This window comes from Myiozetetes cayanensis, unplaced genomic scaffold (assembly GCF_022539395.1).
Source record: "Myiozetetes cayanensis isolate MyiCay16 unplaced genomic scaffold, myiCay2020 scf10, whole genome shotgun sequence".
NCBI lineage: Eukaryota > Metazoa > Chordata > Aves > Passeriformes > Tyrannidae > Myiozetetes > Myiozetetes cayanensis.
In genome coordinates this window covers 13,271,925-13,287,449 of record NW_026086605.1, presented here as the reverse complement: position 1 = coordinate 13,287,449, position 15,525 = coordinate 13,271,925, and the positions used below count along the sequence as shown (strand labels likewise).

Below are 15,525 nucleotides of genomic sequence, written 5' to 3'. Positions count from 1 at the left end.
GCTCATCATTACCCAGCACAACAGCAGCAGCAGTACACACTCCTTAGGGATACTTAGTGACTCCATGACCTTAGAGGTCTTTTCCAAACTAAATGATTCTTTGATTAATGCCTTATACCTTGCTCTGCTGCAGGTGGTCTCAATAGCTGAAGCTAATCACCTACAAATCACTCTTTAATTGCAAACACTGTTGATTGCAATTAGTTGCCTGGCTTCTATGAATTTATAAAAATGACCTGTTTAGGAAACCACTAGTAAGTCTAATGCACAAAAATATGGAAAGTAATAGGATGCAATTATACAAATTGGCTTTATTGTATCACCAATAGCAAATTGGCTTTTGCCTCAATTTTACCAGGTGAAATTTGAGAATAGCTGGATGGGAGCAGTGAGAGGTGAAAGGTGATGCTTATGCTGAACCCAGGAATTGCTTCTTTTAGAGAAAGGCACACAGAGGTATCTTAAATAATAAAGGACAACAACAGTCCCTATTTTCTGAAATACACTTCTGGGAGAGAAGTGCAAGTAGCTGATGACTAGGGCCACAGACAGGACATTTGATGGATTTCAGGGAAGGGTGCCTGCCCCCAAGCAGCCATGTGCATTGTTTTGTTTCCATGTACATTGTTTTGTCATTTTGCAGCTCGGCACACGCTCCTTGGAGGTTGGAGAAAAGGAGTCTAAAGGAGACCACATAGTTCTCTGTAACTACCCAAAGGGAGCGTAGTGTGGTGGGGGCCAGTCTCTTCTGCTGTGCCTGTAGTAAGAGGACCAGAGGAAATGGCCTTAATCTGAGGCAGGGGAGATTCAGAGTAGATATCTGATTTTTTTTTTTTTTTCCAGTGTTCTGGTGGTCAAGCATTAGACTAGCCTGCCCAGGGAGATGGTGGTCACCATCCCTGGAGGTGTTTAAGAAGCCTCTGGATGTGGCACTGGGTGATATGGTTTAGTGTTTCAGGCGTAACAGTGGTGGTGCTGGGCTGATGGTTGGGTTGGATGATCTTAAATGTCTCTTCCAGCTCGATGATTCTATGTTTTTAAGCCTCTCTGACTGTACGACTCCGTGACTCCGAGTGTTGTCGCCCCCGGCCCGGCCCGTTCCCGTTGCCCTGGCGACGGGCGGACCGACCATAGAGAACAGTCCGCCTGCCCGGCTAGCGGGGCTCGTGCCGCTGGGAGGCGGGGCTATGTAAATGAGGGAGCGGGGTGACCTCACGCGAGATGGCGGCCGGGAGGTGGTGGCGTCTGCGGCTTCACTCGCCAGGACACAAGATGGCCGCAGGGCGGGGCCGGGCCTGGCCGGGAGGGTGCGCGTGCGCGGGCGCGCCGTGCGGCGGCGGAGCGGCGGGGGAGCGCAGGTAGCGGACGCAGGTAGGAGGCGCCGGGGGTTTGAGTGGCTTTCCCGCCCCATCGCCGGCTCCGGTTTGTTTCCCCGCCTGCAGCGTAACGCGGTGGCGTGGGAGGTCTCCCGCCTCCACTCAGGCAATTCGGGTGGGATGGAGGAGATAACCCCCCCCAGTGGGGCCGTTCCCCCTTTCCCTGCAGTGGTAGAGCCCTAGTATGTACCTCCCGCCGTTACTCTAGACGGTCCCACTTTGGGCCGGGGGGTGCCCGTCCTCCCTCGCTCCCTGCTGTCAGTGCCCGTGGGCGGCAGTCACGGTCCTTGTGGAGTCGGTCGGAGTCTGGGTCCCGGTAAGGAGAGGCGGTCCTGGAGCGTGGAGTGGGGCTGTGGTGTACCTGTCACACCTTCCCCTCACGTGGCAGCACAGCCCACTGCCTTGGAGCCCGCGGGAGAGCCCCCCGCGGGAGGGTGGCCGTGCCCCGGAGAGCCCACGGCGGGAGAGCCCACGGCGGGAGGGTGGCAGTGCCCCTGCCTGGCCACTCGTTCCTCCCCCAGGGCTGTCAGGCCTCTCCTCAGTGCGGGGGGCCCTGTGGATGGGGCAGTGCGGTGGCAGCGCTGCTCGGCCGTGTCCAGAGGCACGGCGTCCCCATCCCCGGCCTCGCTCCACAGGTATCGCCTGGCTCCCTGTGCTCCTGTGGCACATGTGGGACATCAGCAGCTGCAGCTGGTGACCTAGTGCTGTGTTTTTCAGATCGAAATGCCACAGAGATCCCTGGTGGCCTCAGCAGCTCGGTTCCTTCCAGTTCTTCATTAGCGGTGTGTGGCCCTGTGGCTGCAGCTGGGGCATCGCGGGGGGACTGGCTTTGGGAGGTTTGCACAGGTGAAGAGACTCCCTGTTGGGGAGACAGGCGTGTAGCAGGAACTCCTGATGGCTGCACTTGGCGAAGTGGTAAAAAGTGCCTCTCACCTGGTGCTTCCTATGAAGTCTTAAAGAACAGACAGCATACCTGCAATAATCCCCTCTTGTAGCCTCTGTGATCCTACTCCTGGGGGTTGTGTTCAATGAGGACTTCATATTAACTTCCAGATTTGTAATTTGAGGCCAGAGTTACCTGCCAGTGGTTCCTATGCTAGTGCTGAGAGGTCCACTACAGGATCAGAGTATTGACATTGACAGAAAATGATGGGGAAGCCAGTATTGTTAGTACACCTAACACACTTCCCTTACACTGTAAAACAATCGTTTAGACACGGGATGCCATGTATTGTTAAGTTAAAAGCCTTGTCAAGTTCCAAGGCTATGAGATCTACCCAGTTACCTCTATTAACAAACCTTGTGTACCCATTAGGGAGTGAGATGTGATTGAAGGAGATTGCTCTGCTGGAACACAGCTCCACAGAAACTACCAGCTGGTTTGAGACGTAAATTGTCTGCGTGGCAGTTGTGTTTACGTGTATGAGCCTGGCGGGAGTGACGGAAGCACCTGATGGAAGCACATGATTGATTGCCTGTAACAAGAAGGGTGTTACTGAACTCATGATACACAATGGTCAGTGATTCTTCAATTGGTAAACAGTACTGGCAAATGCCCTCATAGTCTCTTCCAGGCATGTTTCCATGCCTGATCCAGGTGGTGTCAAGAGTTTCAAAGGCTTCATTGCTTCACCCTTCCAATACCAGGCTGCTGGGAGTCTGCTGTAGGGGAGTTCCTTCTTGTTTCATACAGGACTGTGTTTGGCATTCCCTTGGGACTCCCTCTTAGTAAGTGGGTTATCTGAGGAAATGTGAAGATTTCAGAAGTAGTATGACAGAGAAACAGAGCCTTGGAGCTACATTCACCTCTAAGAGTGTGCACAGGATCAAAGTTTGGTTAGAGGAATAAAGTTTTGTGTGGTGTGTGTCTAGGAAGGAGCTCTTCTGGGACAGGAGTAGGCTTTTAAAAGCATTTTTTGTTTAAGAGGAGGCTCTTTCAGTTTCATTCAGTGAAAAAGCTCTGTGGAGGGATTTCCCATCTTGCTGACAGAATCTGCCAGAATCCAAGTAGCTTCATGTAGTTGAGGACCCTCTGAATTGTCTTATGTCTTGAACATTTCTGGGGAAGGAGTGTGCAGAACCTGTTCTGTGCTCCCAAATTGGACTTGTCAATGGTGGATAAGCCTGACCAGATGAAGACACCCGTGACTGTCACTTATGGGGTCTGGGAGGAATTGATGTGCCCAGCACCAAGTGCTTTGCTGGGACAGGTCACAGAGCATCAGCCCTTTCACAGGTGCAGCTCCAGCCCAGCGTCCCTATGAATGGGGCTGGACTACCAGCATCCCAGTCCTGTCTGGGCATGACAAATGCCTAGAAATAGGGTCCTCTCTAGGTGACTTTTCCAGCTGATGGGTGGATTTATTGTGTGGCAGTTGCAGAAACATGGAGCTGGTGTATTTGGCCCTGTGCTAGTAAAACACCCAAAATCCAGGATGTGCACCAGAAGCAGTGTAGTTACAGCTGAATCAAGCACAGACATATCCTGAAGTATTATTTGGGACAGTCCAGCCTGCATTACCCACCCAGTGGAGAATGAATGTGAGAGTCATCCTGTTACTGCGGTCAGGTCTGCAGATGACTATTTCAGGCTCTTGAGTGGCAACCTCAGCACATAAAAATCGTCTGGCCTTGCTTAAAGGGCTGGCTTGGGCCAAGACTCACATCTATGGCTCTGCTGGTAGCTCAGTACAAGTGACTTCTGCTGTGGAAGGCTGGAGCTCAGCCTTGGAAGGCCAAAGCGTTGCCGAATCACAATGGGACACAGGGACTTATGAATCCAGCTGTGAGCTGGCTGGGAAGTTACAGCAGCTGTGCGAGAGCTGTGGTGTGTTTCCAGACACTGCCATATGCCAGAACTCTCAAACAAAAGTAGAGCTTTCCTGGTAGCCAGTATTCAAACATCCTTCTCAGGAAGATAAGATCTGCAGACGTCACTGGCAGGAGCCAGATGTCAAATGCGGAGGCGGAAGTTCCTCAAATAAAGGCTCATTTCTTTCTAATTTACGAACTTGTTGCTTTAGGACTGTGTGTAAGAAGTTCAGCATGAATGAATAGCTATTCCCTCCTGCAGCTCCTTTTCCCATTACTGCTTACAGCCTCATGTTGAAATGTTGAAAAGCTCTGACATACTCCATGAGTAATTCTCCATCCCAAGGAAAAGGTTATGAAAATACCAGTGTGACGAGCTTAAATAATGCAGTGCTTTGGGTGTAGAAGCAAAATCTGCTTTTTACAGACAACTATGATTTGTTTCTTTTTAACTGCACATTTGCAGATGGGGAGGGGAAAAAATATCTGTAAAATGACCTAACAACTATCCTAGCAAAAAATCACAAATATCAGCTGGCTGGAGGGGTTGCACATCTGTGAGGGAGTGATGAGGGAGAGGAAGGAAAGGAAGTAGAAGTTCACCCTCTTTGAACAGCATTGTAGTATGTAAATGACAAAATTAGGTGTCTCTGAAAACTTCAGCAGCTGTGGTTTGTGCAACGTGCTCAGTGAAGCATCATTTGGATGGGGACAGCATGAAGTGCAGCACTAAGAACCAAGCCCTGAGCAGGCTCTGCTTTCAAACAGGCTTTGCGTAGCAAAGACAAGTCCAGTTTAAGAATTGCCCTTGCGGGTCACGCTGTCAGTCTGTCTCTTCCCATATTCCCATGGCAGCAGCAGGAGATGCTGTTTAGGGGGAGAACACGTGAGCTGGGCCACCATCTGTGGCCTTCCCACTTGTCCACCTGCAGCCTGCATAGCCCTCTGTTTCGAGTTGCTGGAGGGAATTTCCCTGCCTGCTCCCTTTAGTAGCTGTTTGTGTACAGCTTTTTTCCATGAATTTGTCTTGGAACCTGTTGCCCACCTGTGTAACCTTTGAGAACAAATGTCAGGTGTTTGCTACCTGCCAGGTAAAGAAGTATTTTTGTGTACTTTACACTGATTTTTTGCGAGTTACAGTGAGTGCTCCCAGATCTTGTGCCCTGACCGTTCCACATTCACCTTATTCCCTGTGCATGGGACTGTAAAACCTGAGTCATGTCCCCCTTCAGCCTTTCCTCTCTGTCTGAAGAGCCCCACCTGTTTAGTCTTCCCTCAGAGGGCAGCTGCCTCCGTCCCTTGGGCACCTGAGTTGCCCTACTTTGTTCTCCCTGATCTCCACATGCGGGAAGTTTGTAGTGAGGTTGGATGTATACACGCAGTGGTCATGGTTTGGATACACTGAGGTTTCATGTGGTGCAAAATTATTCTGTTCCCTTGTTCTCCATCCCATTCATGAGAGTGCATTGCACTCTGGTGCCTTCATCTGCCCTTGAGCTGGTACTCCACAGAAGGCTCTTGGTGAGAGACAGAGGACTTTGTGGTGGCACAGTTGGCTTAGCTCTCCCCTCTTCTTAACCTTTATGTTTAGACATCATGATTCCTTTTCAATTGCGTACAAAATTCAATTTCCCTTTGAGGCTTGTCTGTCTTTAATTACACCTACAGAAGTTCATTGTCTGGCTGAATTCCCCTCCAAGCAGTGTCTTCCTTTTAGCTGGCCGTGGGTTTTGGCATGGCAGGGATGCAGAATGGTGACTTAGCTCCACAAGAGCTCTGCAGTTGGATCCAGTTGAGGTTTAGTGCTCTGGCTGGGAGTGAAGCTGATGTGCAGTTTCAATCTAGTGATGTAATTGATTGGAACAAATGCTGTTGCTCTTCTTTCTGAACTAGTTATGAGGAATTCCTTGGCCTAGGCAGAGCGGATGGTTATTTTTGCTCTTCTAATCTTGCCTAGAAGTGGTCAGACTCATGGCTTCAGGGAAATGCTGAATGGGACTGGCATTTCATCAGGTTTCATACCCAGATGTTTATTCTTCTGCTTGATCTTCTGCTTGGACATGCTGCAGCTGGTGCTGGAAGCCCGACGAGGCTGGCTCAGTGCACAGGTTCCCGTTCCTTATGTGCTCACTCTGATCCCGCCTTGCAAAGTCCCAACAGTATGTCTGAGCTGGGTGAGTGCTGACCCTGGAGGGCTGAAATGGAAGTGACTACCAGCCCCTTATCTGGCTTTTGACAGTGTCAAGAACATGACCTTGTTGTTACCCTTCATGTATGTGCTGTGAACAGGCCTTCTTATGACAGCAGGGGCTGGCTTGCACTGATTTAAGTACCCTTAATATCTCACATAAGTGCCTCTGAAGAGAGGCCTTGTGTTTTGCCTTTGGTCTGTAGCAACTTGAGCATGAGAGGAGGCTCAGCCTGCAAAGCACAAGAGAACATCGTGGGAGGATGCTGGTCCATCTCCTGGCCGTGAGCTCCAGTCAGTGCCAATGTGAGCAGTCCTCTCCTCACACTCAGCCCCTTGAGAACATCCAGCAACTTGTTCTGGTCTAAGGCTGCTGTTTCCACTGGTTTTATTTCTGTACATATTGCTCTCCAGCCAAAGTGTCTTTGCTTCAGACTCTGATCCTAAAATCTCGGCCACTCCAAGACGAGCTGGAGAGCTGCTAAGGCACTTCTGGTTGCCTTTATCATATGATGGCAGCATGTCTGCTGCGTGCCATCACGTTCTGGTTGTGTCTCTTCATGCCAAGAAGCGGCAGCACTGCTTGCCATAAATAACTCCTGTCTGAGCCGGCCCAGGTGCAGTCAGCTGTGGCTGCCCACGAAAGCAGGGTGCACGTGTGAGGTTGCATCACAGCTGTTGTCATTTTCATTTGGCTAAAAATTTACACTGGTACCTAAAAACGTCAGGGACTAGGTGTGTTTTCTGAAGCTGCTTTGTTGTTTGCAGCTGTTGAGCTTGATTGCTCCTTTGACCTTGCCTTTAAAGAGCTTTAAATAAATCTGCTACTTGCTGGATAACAAAGAACATTACAGGGTAAAGGACGGGGCGTACTGCCGGGAGCTCGCAGCCTGGCCTCACTTAATGAAACAGCTTTAGTGCAGCAGAGCGCTTCTAGTCTCTTAAATCCCCTCCAATCCACTTTTGAACAGCTACTCAAAGCAATATGAATTCTGATCTCTGCAGACAAAGATTTACCAATTAACTTGATTCAACTTCTACTTCATTTGAGAAATTGAACCTGGTTTCATTTTATTTATTTTTGTTTATTTTTCCTCTCCTGCAGGAGCAACAATGGATTGGCCCCAACAAAGATGTAGCAGATGTTGGGAGAAGACGTCACACCTGAAATGGAGGTGATTGAGGGAGCTGAATGCTGACTGCACCAACATGGGGTTGCGACTGCTGGCTTGTCTTTTCCATTTGCCCACTGCTGTGATCTACGGGTCCCTGTCGCTCTTTGTTTCCATTTTGCACAACGTATTCCTCCTGTACTACGTGGACACCTTTGTCTCTGTTTACAAGATTGATAAACTGTCCTTTTGGATAGGAGAGGTTAGTCTTTTCCATAAGTTTTGCCCTCTTAAGTAAGAAATTCTGAAACTAAGACTGCTCCGTACTAGACGTGTGAAAAGTGTTAGCTGTAACAGCAGTGTTCCCCTTTGGGAGCCTTAGGGAGCCTTCTAAGTGCTAATTTGAGCTTTTCAGTTTTTCCTACTTATATAAAGATAGAACGAGCTGGGACTGAAAACCCAGAAACTTTGTTCTCAAGACTGCCTTTTCTCTGGTGACATTGCAGGGTTTCATAGGCAGGGAAAACCACTGGCCTCACTGCCAGTTGCTCCAGACAGGGGAATCCTAGAGGAGTGATAGGGCAGGAAAGGTGGGCTGGGACAGTTCCTGCTGGTGGCTTACTGTGCCAGCTCAGCATTGCTTGCTTCAGTGGCAGAACTGAGTCTTTGTGGAAGCTGCCCTGCGGTTTGTTTCACTGTCTTGTTTTATTTTCCTAGACAGTGTTTCTGATCTGGAACAGCCTCAATGACCCTCTGTTTGGCTGGCTGAGTGACCGAGTGTTCCTTAGCACACAGCAGTAAGTGAAGTTCCAGCAGAGGCTGGGAAGCTGTTCGTTCTCTGGGGAAGATGATGTGAAATTGGGAGCTTTAAAATGATGGCGAGGGAATGGTTTCTGAGGCATAGAACTCTTAAATACCTTTTCCTGGCACCTTTGAAGCTCATTAATGTTGTTTCAGTTCCTGGCTGTATAGAGGAAGTCACACACCTATTGGGTGGATGTGACCCTAACCCTCAACAATCATGAGGGGCGCAGAACCTAAAATATGGGTGTCAAACATCTCAAGCCCCTCCTATATGAGCAAGACTCGTAGTGGGCTGTTGGAGAGTGTCTGTACATGGTTTGGGAGGCAGAACGGGAAAAGGACAGTTATTTCCACATGGAATGCCTCAGACCAGTTGTTCCCAAACTCTCTGAGATGGGAGCTGAGCTCTGCATTGTTGGCCATTAGCATTTCTTGTGTATTTACATCAATGTTTTAATGAAAATCACAGTGTAGCTTTCTGCAACCAGTAAAAACTCATTGAAATAATTTACATTGTGCTACATGCAGACAGTGCAGCATTGTCAGGAAGAGACTCTCTCTGGAGAAAAAAAAATCCCTTTTCACCCTTTTTGGTCTTCTTAAACCCATATTTTCAGTGTACTCACACATTATGTGAGAAGGTATTTGATGTGGGTGCTTGTTACATGAGCAAAAGCTCTATTTGTGTCTGTGCCACTTACATGACTCCCTTGGAGAGAAGAACACATGGTTATGCAGGGCTTTGTCCAGGTGTCTAAAATATTTTTTTTTCCTTCTGTTGCAGACCAGGAGCAGAGATTTCTTCCCCTGAAGTAGTTCTGAAGAGGCTCAGAGCACTAAGCCACAATGGCCCCCTCTTTGCCATCTCTTTCCTGGCTTTCTGGGTTGCCTGGGCTCATCCTGGTTTGCAGTTCCTCCTTTGCCTTTGCATGTATGACAGCTTTCTCACCATGGTCGACCTCCATCACAATGCCTTGCTCGCAGATCTGGCTGTTTCAGCAAAAGACAGGACTAGCCTCAACTTCTACTGCTCCCTCTTCAGTGCCATAGGCTCCCTCTCTGTTTTCATGTCCTATGCAGTGTGGAACAAGGAGGACTTCTTTTCCTTTCGCATATTTTGCGTCCTGCTGGCCCTCTGCTCCATCACTGGTTTTACACTGTCCACACAGTTGCTCCGCCAGCGGTTCCAGGCTGATGGGAAAGAGAAATGGGATCAGGAATCAACCTTAAAAGAGTAAGTGTCACCAGTTCTCAGCAGAGACAAAAACCTGGCATAGGTCTGCAGCAAACTGAACGTGTGGGAAGATCCAGGACAAGGCAGACTTTTGTTAATCATCTGTGGTTTTGTCTATTGATACAGTTTCCAGGATCAGCTCTGTCACACTAGCTCTGAAGGCCCTCTGAAAATAGAACAAACCTTTCTTGTGACACCCCTGGCCCAAACTGGAGGCAGATCCCTGACCTGCTGTATGGCCATCCAGTGTTTGGAATATGAAATGAGTTAATATCTAGAGCACCCAGTGAGGCCTGTGAGTGGCAAAATGTCAGATGCAGCTTATGAAAGCATTTCTGCTTGAGCATGAGACCACCTTGCTGCCCATTCCCTATGGAGCTGGACAAGTGAATGTCTTGCCCTGTTACTTGCTTTAGCTGCCTGGTAGTGGCTGTGCTGTTGGTAGGCCACAGCACAGCTGATGTTCCCTGTTTAGTTCCTTGCTTTTCTTTGGGCTGCCACTCTTGTCACCTCTCATTAAGAGCTGCCAGCATTATGCTGTCGTAGCAGTGGATCCTGATGAGATCTGCCAGGTGAGCTAACCACAGGGATCTGGAAGAGAAGCGTGTATATAATAGCGGAATGGCTAATAAGAGAATGTGTTTATGGGCAGAAATTTGAATTTTGTATTTGGAAGATAGGTGTACCTTGGGAGACCTGTTACCTGTGGCTCTTGCTAGCAATAAGCAAATGTTGTTGTAGACTCCACTGTTTCGATTTGGTCCAGGAAGAGGAACAGCTGGGTTGGGAGCTGAGAGAGACAGCTCTGCAACTATGTAGGAAGAGCTGGGGGCTCTGTCCTGCCTCCTGTGAGGGATTTATGGTCGCTGTTTTCCCTCCTTTCCCTTTAGGCTGTACATTGAGAAACTCTCCGTCCCCCAGGAGAAGAGGATCACCCTGGCAGAGTATCTCCAGCAGCTCTCCCGGCATCGTAACTTCCTCTGGTTTGTCTGCATGAATCTTGTCCAGGTAGGCACAGCCGTGACACACTCTGATTCAGAGGATGAGCGCTGGCTCTGGCTGTTTGACATGGTGATTCAGCAGCGTGTGAGTTCCCCAGGAAGGGCAGAGATGTTTCCAGCACCCAGTTTCTCTTGGAGGCTCCTGCACATGCTGGCTGATTCAGCAGCTGGTAGCCACTCTCCCTGCTTGTGACTGAGAATACTTCCTGAGCAAGCTGTGGGGTGCTCCTTCCTCTCTCTGGAGCGTAGGCTGGATTACAGGGGCTGGCTGAGCTCTGTGCAGCCCATCTGGGGTGCAGAAGCACAGGGCCTGGCTGGCTGGTGTGGCTGTCAGCACAGTCTCCTTCCCCTTTCCGCTTTCCTGAGGCTCACATCACTGTCTGTTCTCGCTGTCCAGCTGGATCTACCTCTCAGTTGGCTTTGCCATTTCTGTTCTTCATCCTCTTCAGTGATTACTACCAAATTTCGGCAGCCTGCCCAGCTTTGTGTGCTGCAGTCACAGCTCCCTGGGGATCCCTCAGTTCCCCTCAGGCAGGCTCTTGATGCTGGTTTGCATCTTTGTGTTCAAGCCTTGCTGCCGCCCTATCTGTGTCCTCCTGCCAGCAGCCTCCTCCCTCCTGCCATGCCGCTGTGTCCCCAAAGCCTCGTGGTCACTGCTGTCACCTGCTGGCCCTGCTGGCCCCAGCAGCCCTGCGCTGTGCGAGCCGAGCCGTGGCAGCTGGGCAGCAGTGCTGACCCTGGGCACATGGTGGGCATGGCTGGGGGCATTACAGCTTTGCAGTCTCAGCTGACAGTGCCAGAAACTCCACAGCCAAGCTCTTGCTCTGCTGTAGTACTCCAGGCCCATCCTGCATGGTCCCTTGGCATGGGGCTTTTAGGACAACAGAGCCCAGAGGGCTGTTAGCTTTTTCTGTTCTCTCTCACTGCTGTTCCGGCTGACCGGCTTGTCTGCATGCTGCCTTCACAGGTTTTTCACTGCCATTTTAACAGCAACTTCTTCCCTCTGTTCCTGGAGCACCTGCTGTCAGACCAGATCTCTGTCTCTACTGGATCCTTCCTGCTCGGTGAGTCTCAGGTGGGACTGGAGGGAGCAGCTGAGTTAGGTAGGACTTGGCCCAAGTCTGGGTTTGCTCTTCCCAAACTCTGTCTGGGGAGAGGTGTGCTCACATGCAGGTCTCTGGGCTATCACACATGCACACAGCCCACATGCTTCCTGGGACCTCCAACTTGTTCTTCCTGGGCACAGAAGTAAATTGGGGCCTCTTCTAGTAATGACAAGCCTGGCATGCTGGATGCCAGACTCCACAGAGGTATTGCTCTGAGCATTAGAGGCTGCAGATAGTTTCCCCAGGATGTTGCAGGGAACACAGCCCTGAATTTAAACCCTTTCCCTCTACAGCATAATATGGACCATTTCCAGGCTGCCACAGATATGTGGGCAGTGATCCTAGAGTTACCCTGGAAGGATTCTGTGCAGGCTAGATCTGGTCAGGCAGTTCTGTCTTTCTGATTTTTGTTCCAGGGCTGAGTCACAGCCTCTGTGTGACACTGGGCAAATCTCTTCTTTCCTTCCTGCCCATGAGGTTGATGGGAGAAGGCCTCCCTCTGTAGGAAAGTGTGTGCTGTGCCACGAAGCCACAGAGTAAATCTGCTGCAGCCTTCTGTATGTGCATAGGGGATGCTCTGTATTGTGTCCTACAGTCCTGCTGGCAATAGCCAGCCTTGTTCTCTTACTCTCAGTATCAGACTTGGGGGCATGGTGGAAACTGAAACTCCATTGAGCTGTCTGTGCCTGTGTCTCTGCTCAGGTGTTTCCTACATTGCCCCCCATCTCAACAACCTCTACTTCCTGTCGCTCTGCCGCCGCTGTGGGGTTTACGCTGTAGTGCGAGGACTCTTCTTCCTGAAGCTGGCTCTGAGTGTTGTCATGCTCCTGGCAGGACCTGACCAGGTGTATCTGCTCTGCATCTTCATTGCCAGGTAGGCAGGCAGCACTTGCTTCCCCTGCCCTCTGCCACCTGGGAAGCAAAATTATTTGTCCCTGTTTTAAGGAGAGGGGTGGGAGGCAAGGAACAATAGCCAGGGTCACACATAAGCCATGTGATTTCCAGCTCTGAGAGCGTGTGAGATGGGTCACTGCAGTCTATTTGCTGTGAGGGAGGCAGCAATGCTCAGGAGGGCACAGACCAGCCAGACTGGCAGCAGCCTTTCCAAGCTGCTGAGAGCTCCTCTCCTCCTCTACAGCCCTCAGTGTGTTAGCCCCTGGCCTGGTTTGTCCTGTCCTCAGGCCTGTCTGTGTGGCAGGTCAGGAATGATCCAAGGCATTGCTGCAGAGTACAAAGTCTTATTGCTAGTGGTGTTCCCCTCCTGTAACCTGGGCTTCTGAAATTCTTATTTAAAGTGTGGGGAAACCTATCTCACTCTCTGTCTGTTTTCGCTGATCTCTCACCTACTCCTGTCATTTCTTGATATGCCTATTCAGTGCTTTGCCTGTTGTTCTGCAGCAACCGTGTGTTCACAGAAGGGACCTGTAAGCTGCTGAACCTGGTGGTCACCGACTTGGTGGACGAGGATCTAGTCCTGAACCGTAGGAAGCAGGCAGCCTCAGCCTTGCTCTTTGGGATGGTGGCTCTGGTCACCAAGCCGGGCCAGACCTTTGCCCCTCTGATTGGCACCTGGCTGCTCTGTGCATACACAGGTAAGGATGCTCCTGGGGAAAGCAGCGGGGCAGCAGAGGGCACACGTGCAAGTTCAGTGTCCTGTCCCCTGGGTGGGGGCAGAGGGCTCTTCCAGTTGCTGAGCTGTGCCTGGTCACTGCATCTCCACAGCCAGTCACTCAGAGAGAATGGATGAGGGTCCATCCCCAGTGTCCCCAGTCTCACAAACTCTTCTCTGACACCAGGCTACGACATTTTCCAGCGCAACCCCCTGAGCAACGTGGTGAGTGCCCAGCCAAGGCTGGAGTCTGCCGTGGCCTTGGAGCCAACTCTTCGCCAGGGCTGCTTTTACCTCCTCGTCTTCGTCCCCATCACGTGTGCGCTGCTGCAGCTCCTCAGCTGGTCGCAGTTCAGCCTGCACGGGAAGCGGCTGCAGATGGTGAAGGCTCAGCGGCAAAGCCTGACTCAAGGCCGAGCACCAGAGGTCAAAACAATCTAGGGGTGCCCAAGCCCCCAGGGTGCTTCTGGCTCCAGGCTGGTGCCAGAGGGCAGGTGAAACGCTGGGGTGGCAGGCTGAGAAAGTCTGGTGTTTGCGATTCAACTGTGAAATGCTGTCATGCCAATGTTTACTCTTTCCAGGAGGTGGTCACTATTGAAGGCATAAGTTCAGCATGGGAGGGGCCTGGGACAGATCATTTGGCCACAGGAGCAAGAACATTTTATCCCAGCCTGTCCCAGGAGCAGAGAGCTGCTCATTCTAGTGAGGAGGTGCTGGATTGCAGTGTTTGCTAGAGGCAGACACGTCCCCAGTGTGCTCCTCTGCCCTGGGCATGGCCCTGGGGAGCCACAGCCTCTGGCTAAGCAGGAGGAGACTGTACAGGGAGTCCTTCCTTGCTAGAGCCTTGCAGCTTTGGGGAGTGGAGTGGGAGGCTTCTGAGGGACCAAGTAACAGAGGGCATGATGACAGAACAGCAGGAGCAAGGATGAGAGGACCTCAAAGGCCTTTCCCAGTAACTGGTACAACCCTCCCACATACAGTGCTGCAGTTCTTGGACCAAATCCACTCTTAAGACATTTCTTGTTTCCAGGACAACATCCTGCACAGCCAGAGTCTGCTGGCTGTGTTTTATGCTGAGGTTCCGTCCTTTGTGGCCTTGCAGAAGGCCTCGTTGCCAGCCTGAGAAAGGTGCAGGGCTTGAACTGAATTCAGAGCCTTGAGCTGGATCATCTCAATGGCATCCCGTTGCCTATGTTTATCCCTCCTCTCCCCTCTGCAGTCCCTTCCACTCAGTGCTGCCACACAGCTGTGCCATGAGCCCCCTCCCATGCTGGCACAGACCAGGGAACCAACCCCTAAATGAGCCGATGGAAGTGCCTCCCTGCCCAGGGCCATCCCAGGTGACCTGGTGAGGCAGCCTGGCACACTCCCGTTGCAGAGCACAGCCTGGAGGAACACCAGGTCTTGCTTTTGTGCCTTCAGTTCCTCTTTGGAGCCTGTCGGATACAATGCTGGGCAGTCACAGGGTTGAGATTTTACAGCTGTGGGGAGAGGTAGACACCTCAGCTCCTCTGTGCTGGAAACAGTGCCTGAGTTTGATCATCTCACCGGGCTGCTGAGACAGGGATCCAACGAGGAGAGCAGGTGTTTGGTTTCCCTGGTTTTGGCTGGGAGCAGATGGGACAGGTAATGCCCAAGGGGGTCTCTGAGGTAAGGGGGTGTCTCCTCAATCCCTGTGATATGTTTGGGAGCAGGGAGAAGGGATGTGCCAAAGTCTGTGCCTGCTGCAGGAGGAGGAGGGTAGGCAGGCAGCGTTGCTGCAGGCTGAGGGATGTGTTCTTTTTTTAGTGCCAGGTTCCCTCTGGGGTCTCAGCCTGCCAACCTGCCATCTTGCCTCAGGACACGGCTGCCTTCTGTCTTGGACCAAGACATTCCTGCCGTGAGGCTTCTGTAGCTCTTGATTGTTCAATCATAAGTTATTTGTGCAACTTCTAACCAAGTTCAAGAATGATTCTTCATTTCATAAATTAAAGATGATCTTTTTCTGAATTGCTTGATTTTCTTCCAGCTGGTGGCTCTAACCTGGACAAGTGCATGTGGTGCTTGTGGGGACACAGCTATGGCTGTGTGGAGACAAGGGGCAGAGGGGATCAATGGGCTGGAGTGGGTATTGCTGCCTTGCGGGGGGAGGTGTCGCTTACCCTTCTGCTTTGGAAGGCCCCAGGGTTAGGTCTGTCCTGTTCTCACTCATCTGCTGAGGTCAGTTGCAGGACTGGGCACTGTACCCTCTTCCCAAGGCCTGCCCTGCCCGCACTGCTCAACACTTTAGTTCTCTGCAAACACC

At 51.1% G+C, this 15,525-nt stretch overlaps 1 protein-coding gene across 6 annotated transcripts; it reads left to right on the top strand.

Annotated features, from left to right (window-relative positions):
* The first annotated feature begins 1,283 nt into the window (after positions 1 to 1,283).
* Positions 1,284 to 15,230, top strand: MFSD13A (major facilitator superfamily domain containing 13A). Of its 6 annotated transcripts, none has more exons than XM_050336955.1 (9): positions 1,284 to 1,371; positions 7,481 to 7,749; positions 8,205 to 8,284; positions 9,076 to 9,525; positions 10,416 to 10,533; positions 11,542 to 11,590; positions 12,335 to 12,506; positions 13,031 to 13,224; positions 13,429 to 15,230. In XM_050336955.1, the coding sequence occupies exons 2-9, from the start codon at positions 7,585 to 7,587 to the stop codon at positions 13,680 to 13,682; spliced, it is 1,482 nt and encodes a 493-aa protein (XP_050192912.1). In that variant the 5' UTR covers positions 1,284 to 1,371; positions 7,481 to 7,584; the 3' UTR covers positions 13,683 to 15,230. The 6 variants fall into 6 exon arrangements, with proteins under 6 accessions (XP_050192912.1, XP_050192884.1, XP_050192922.1 ...); XM_050336927.1 differs by having other exon boundaries at positions 11,494 to 11,590; XM_050336965.1 differs by having other exon boundaries at positions 1,330 to 1,371; positions 7,481 to 7,550; positions 11,494 to 11,590.
* The last annotated feature ends 295 nt before the right edge of the window (positions 15,231 to 15,525 follow it).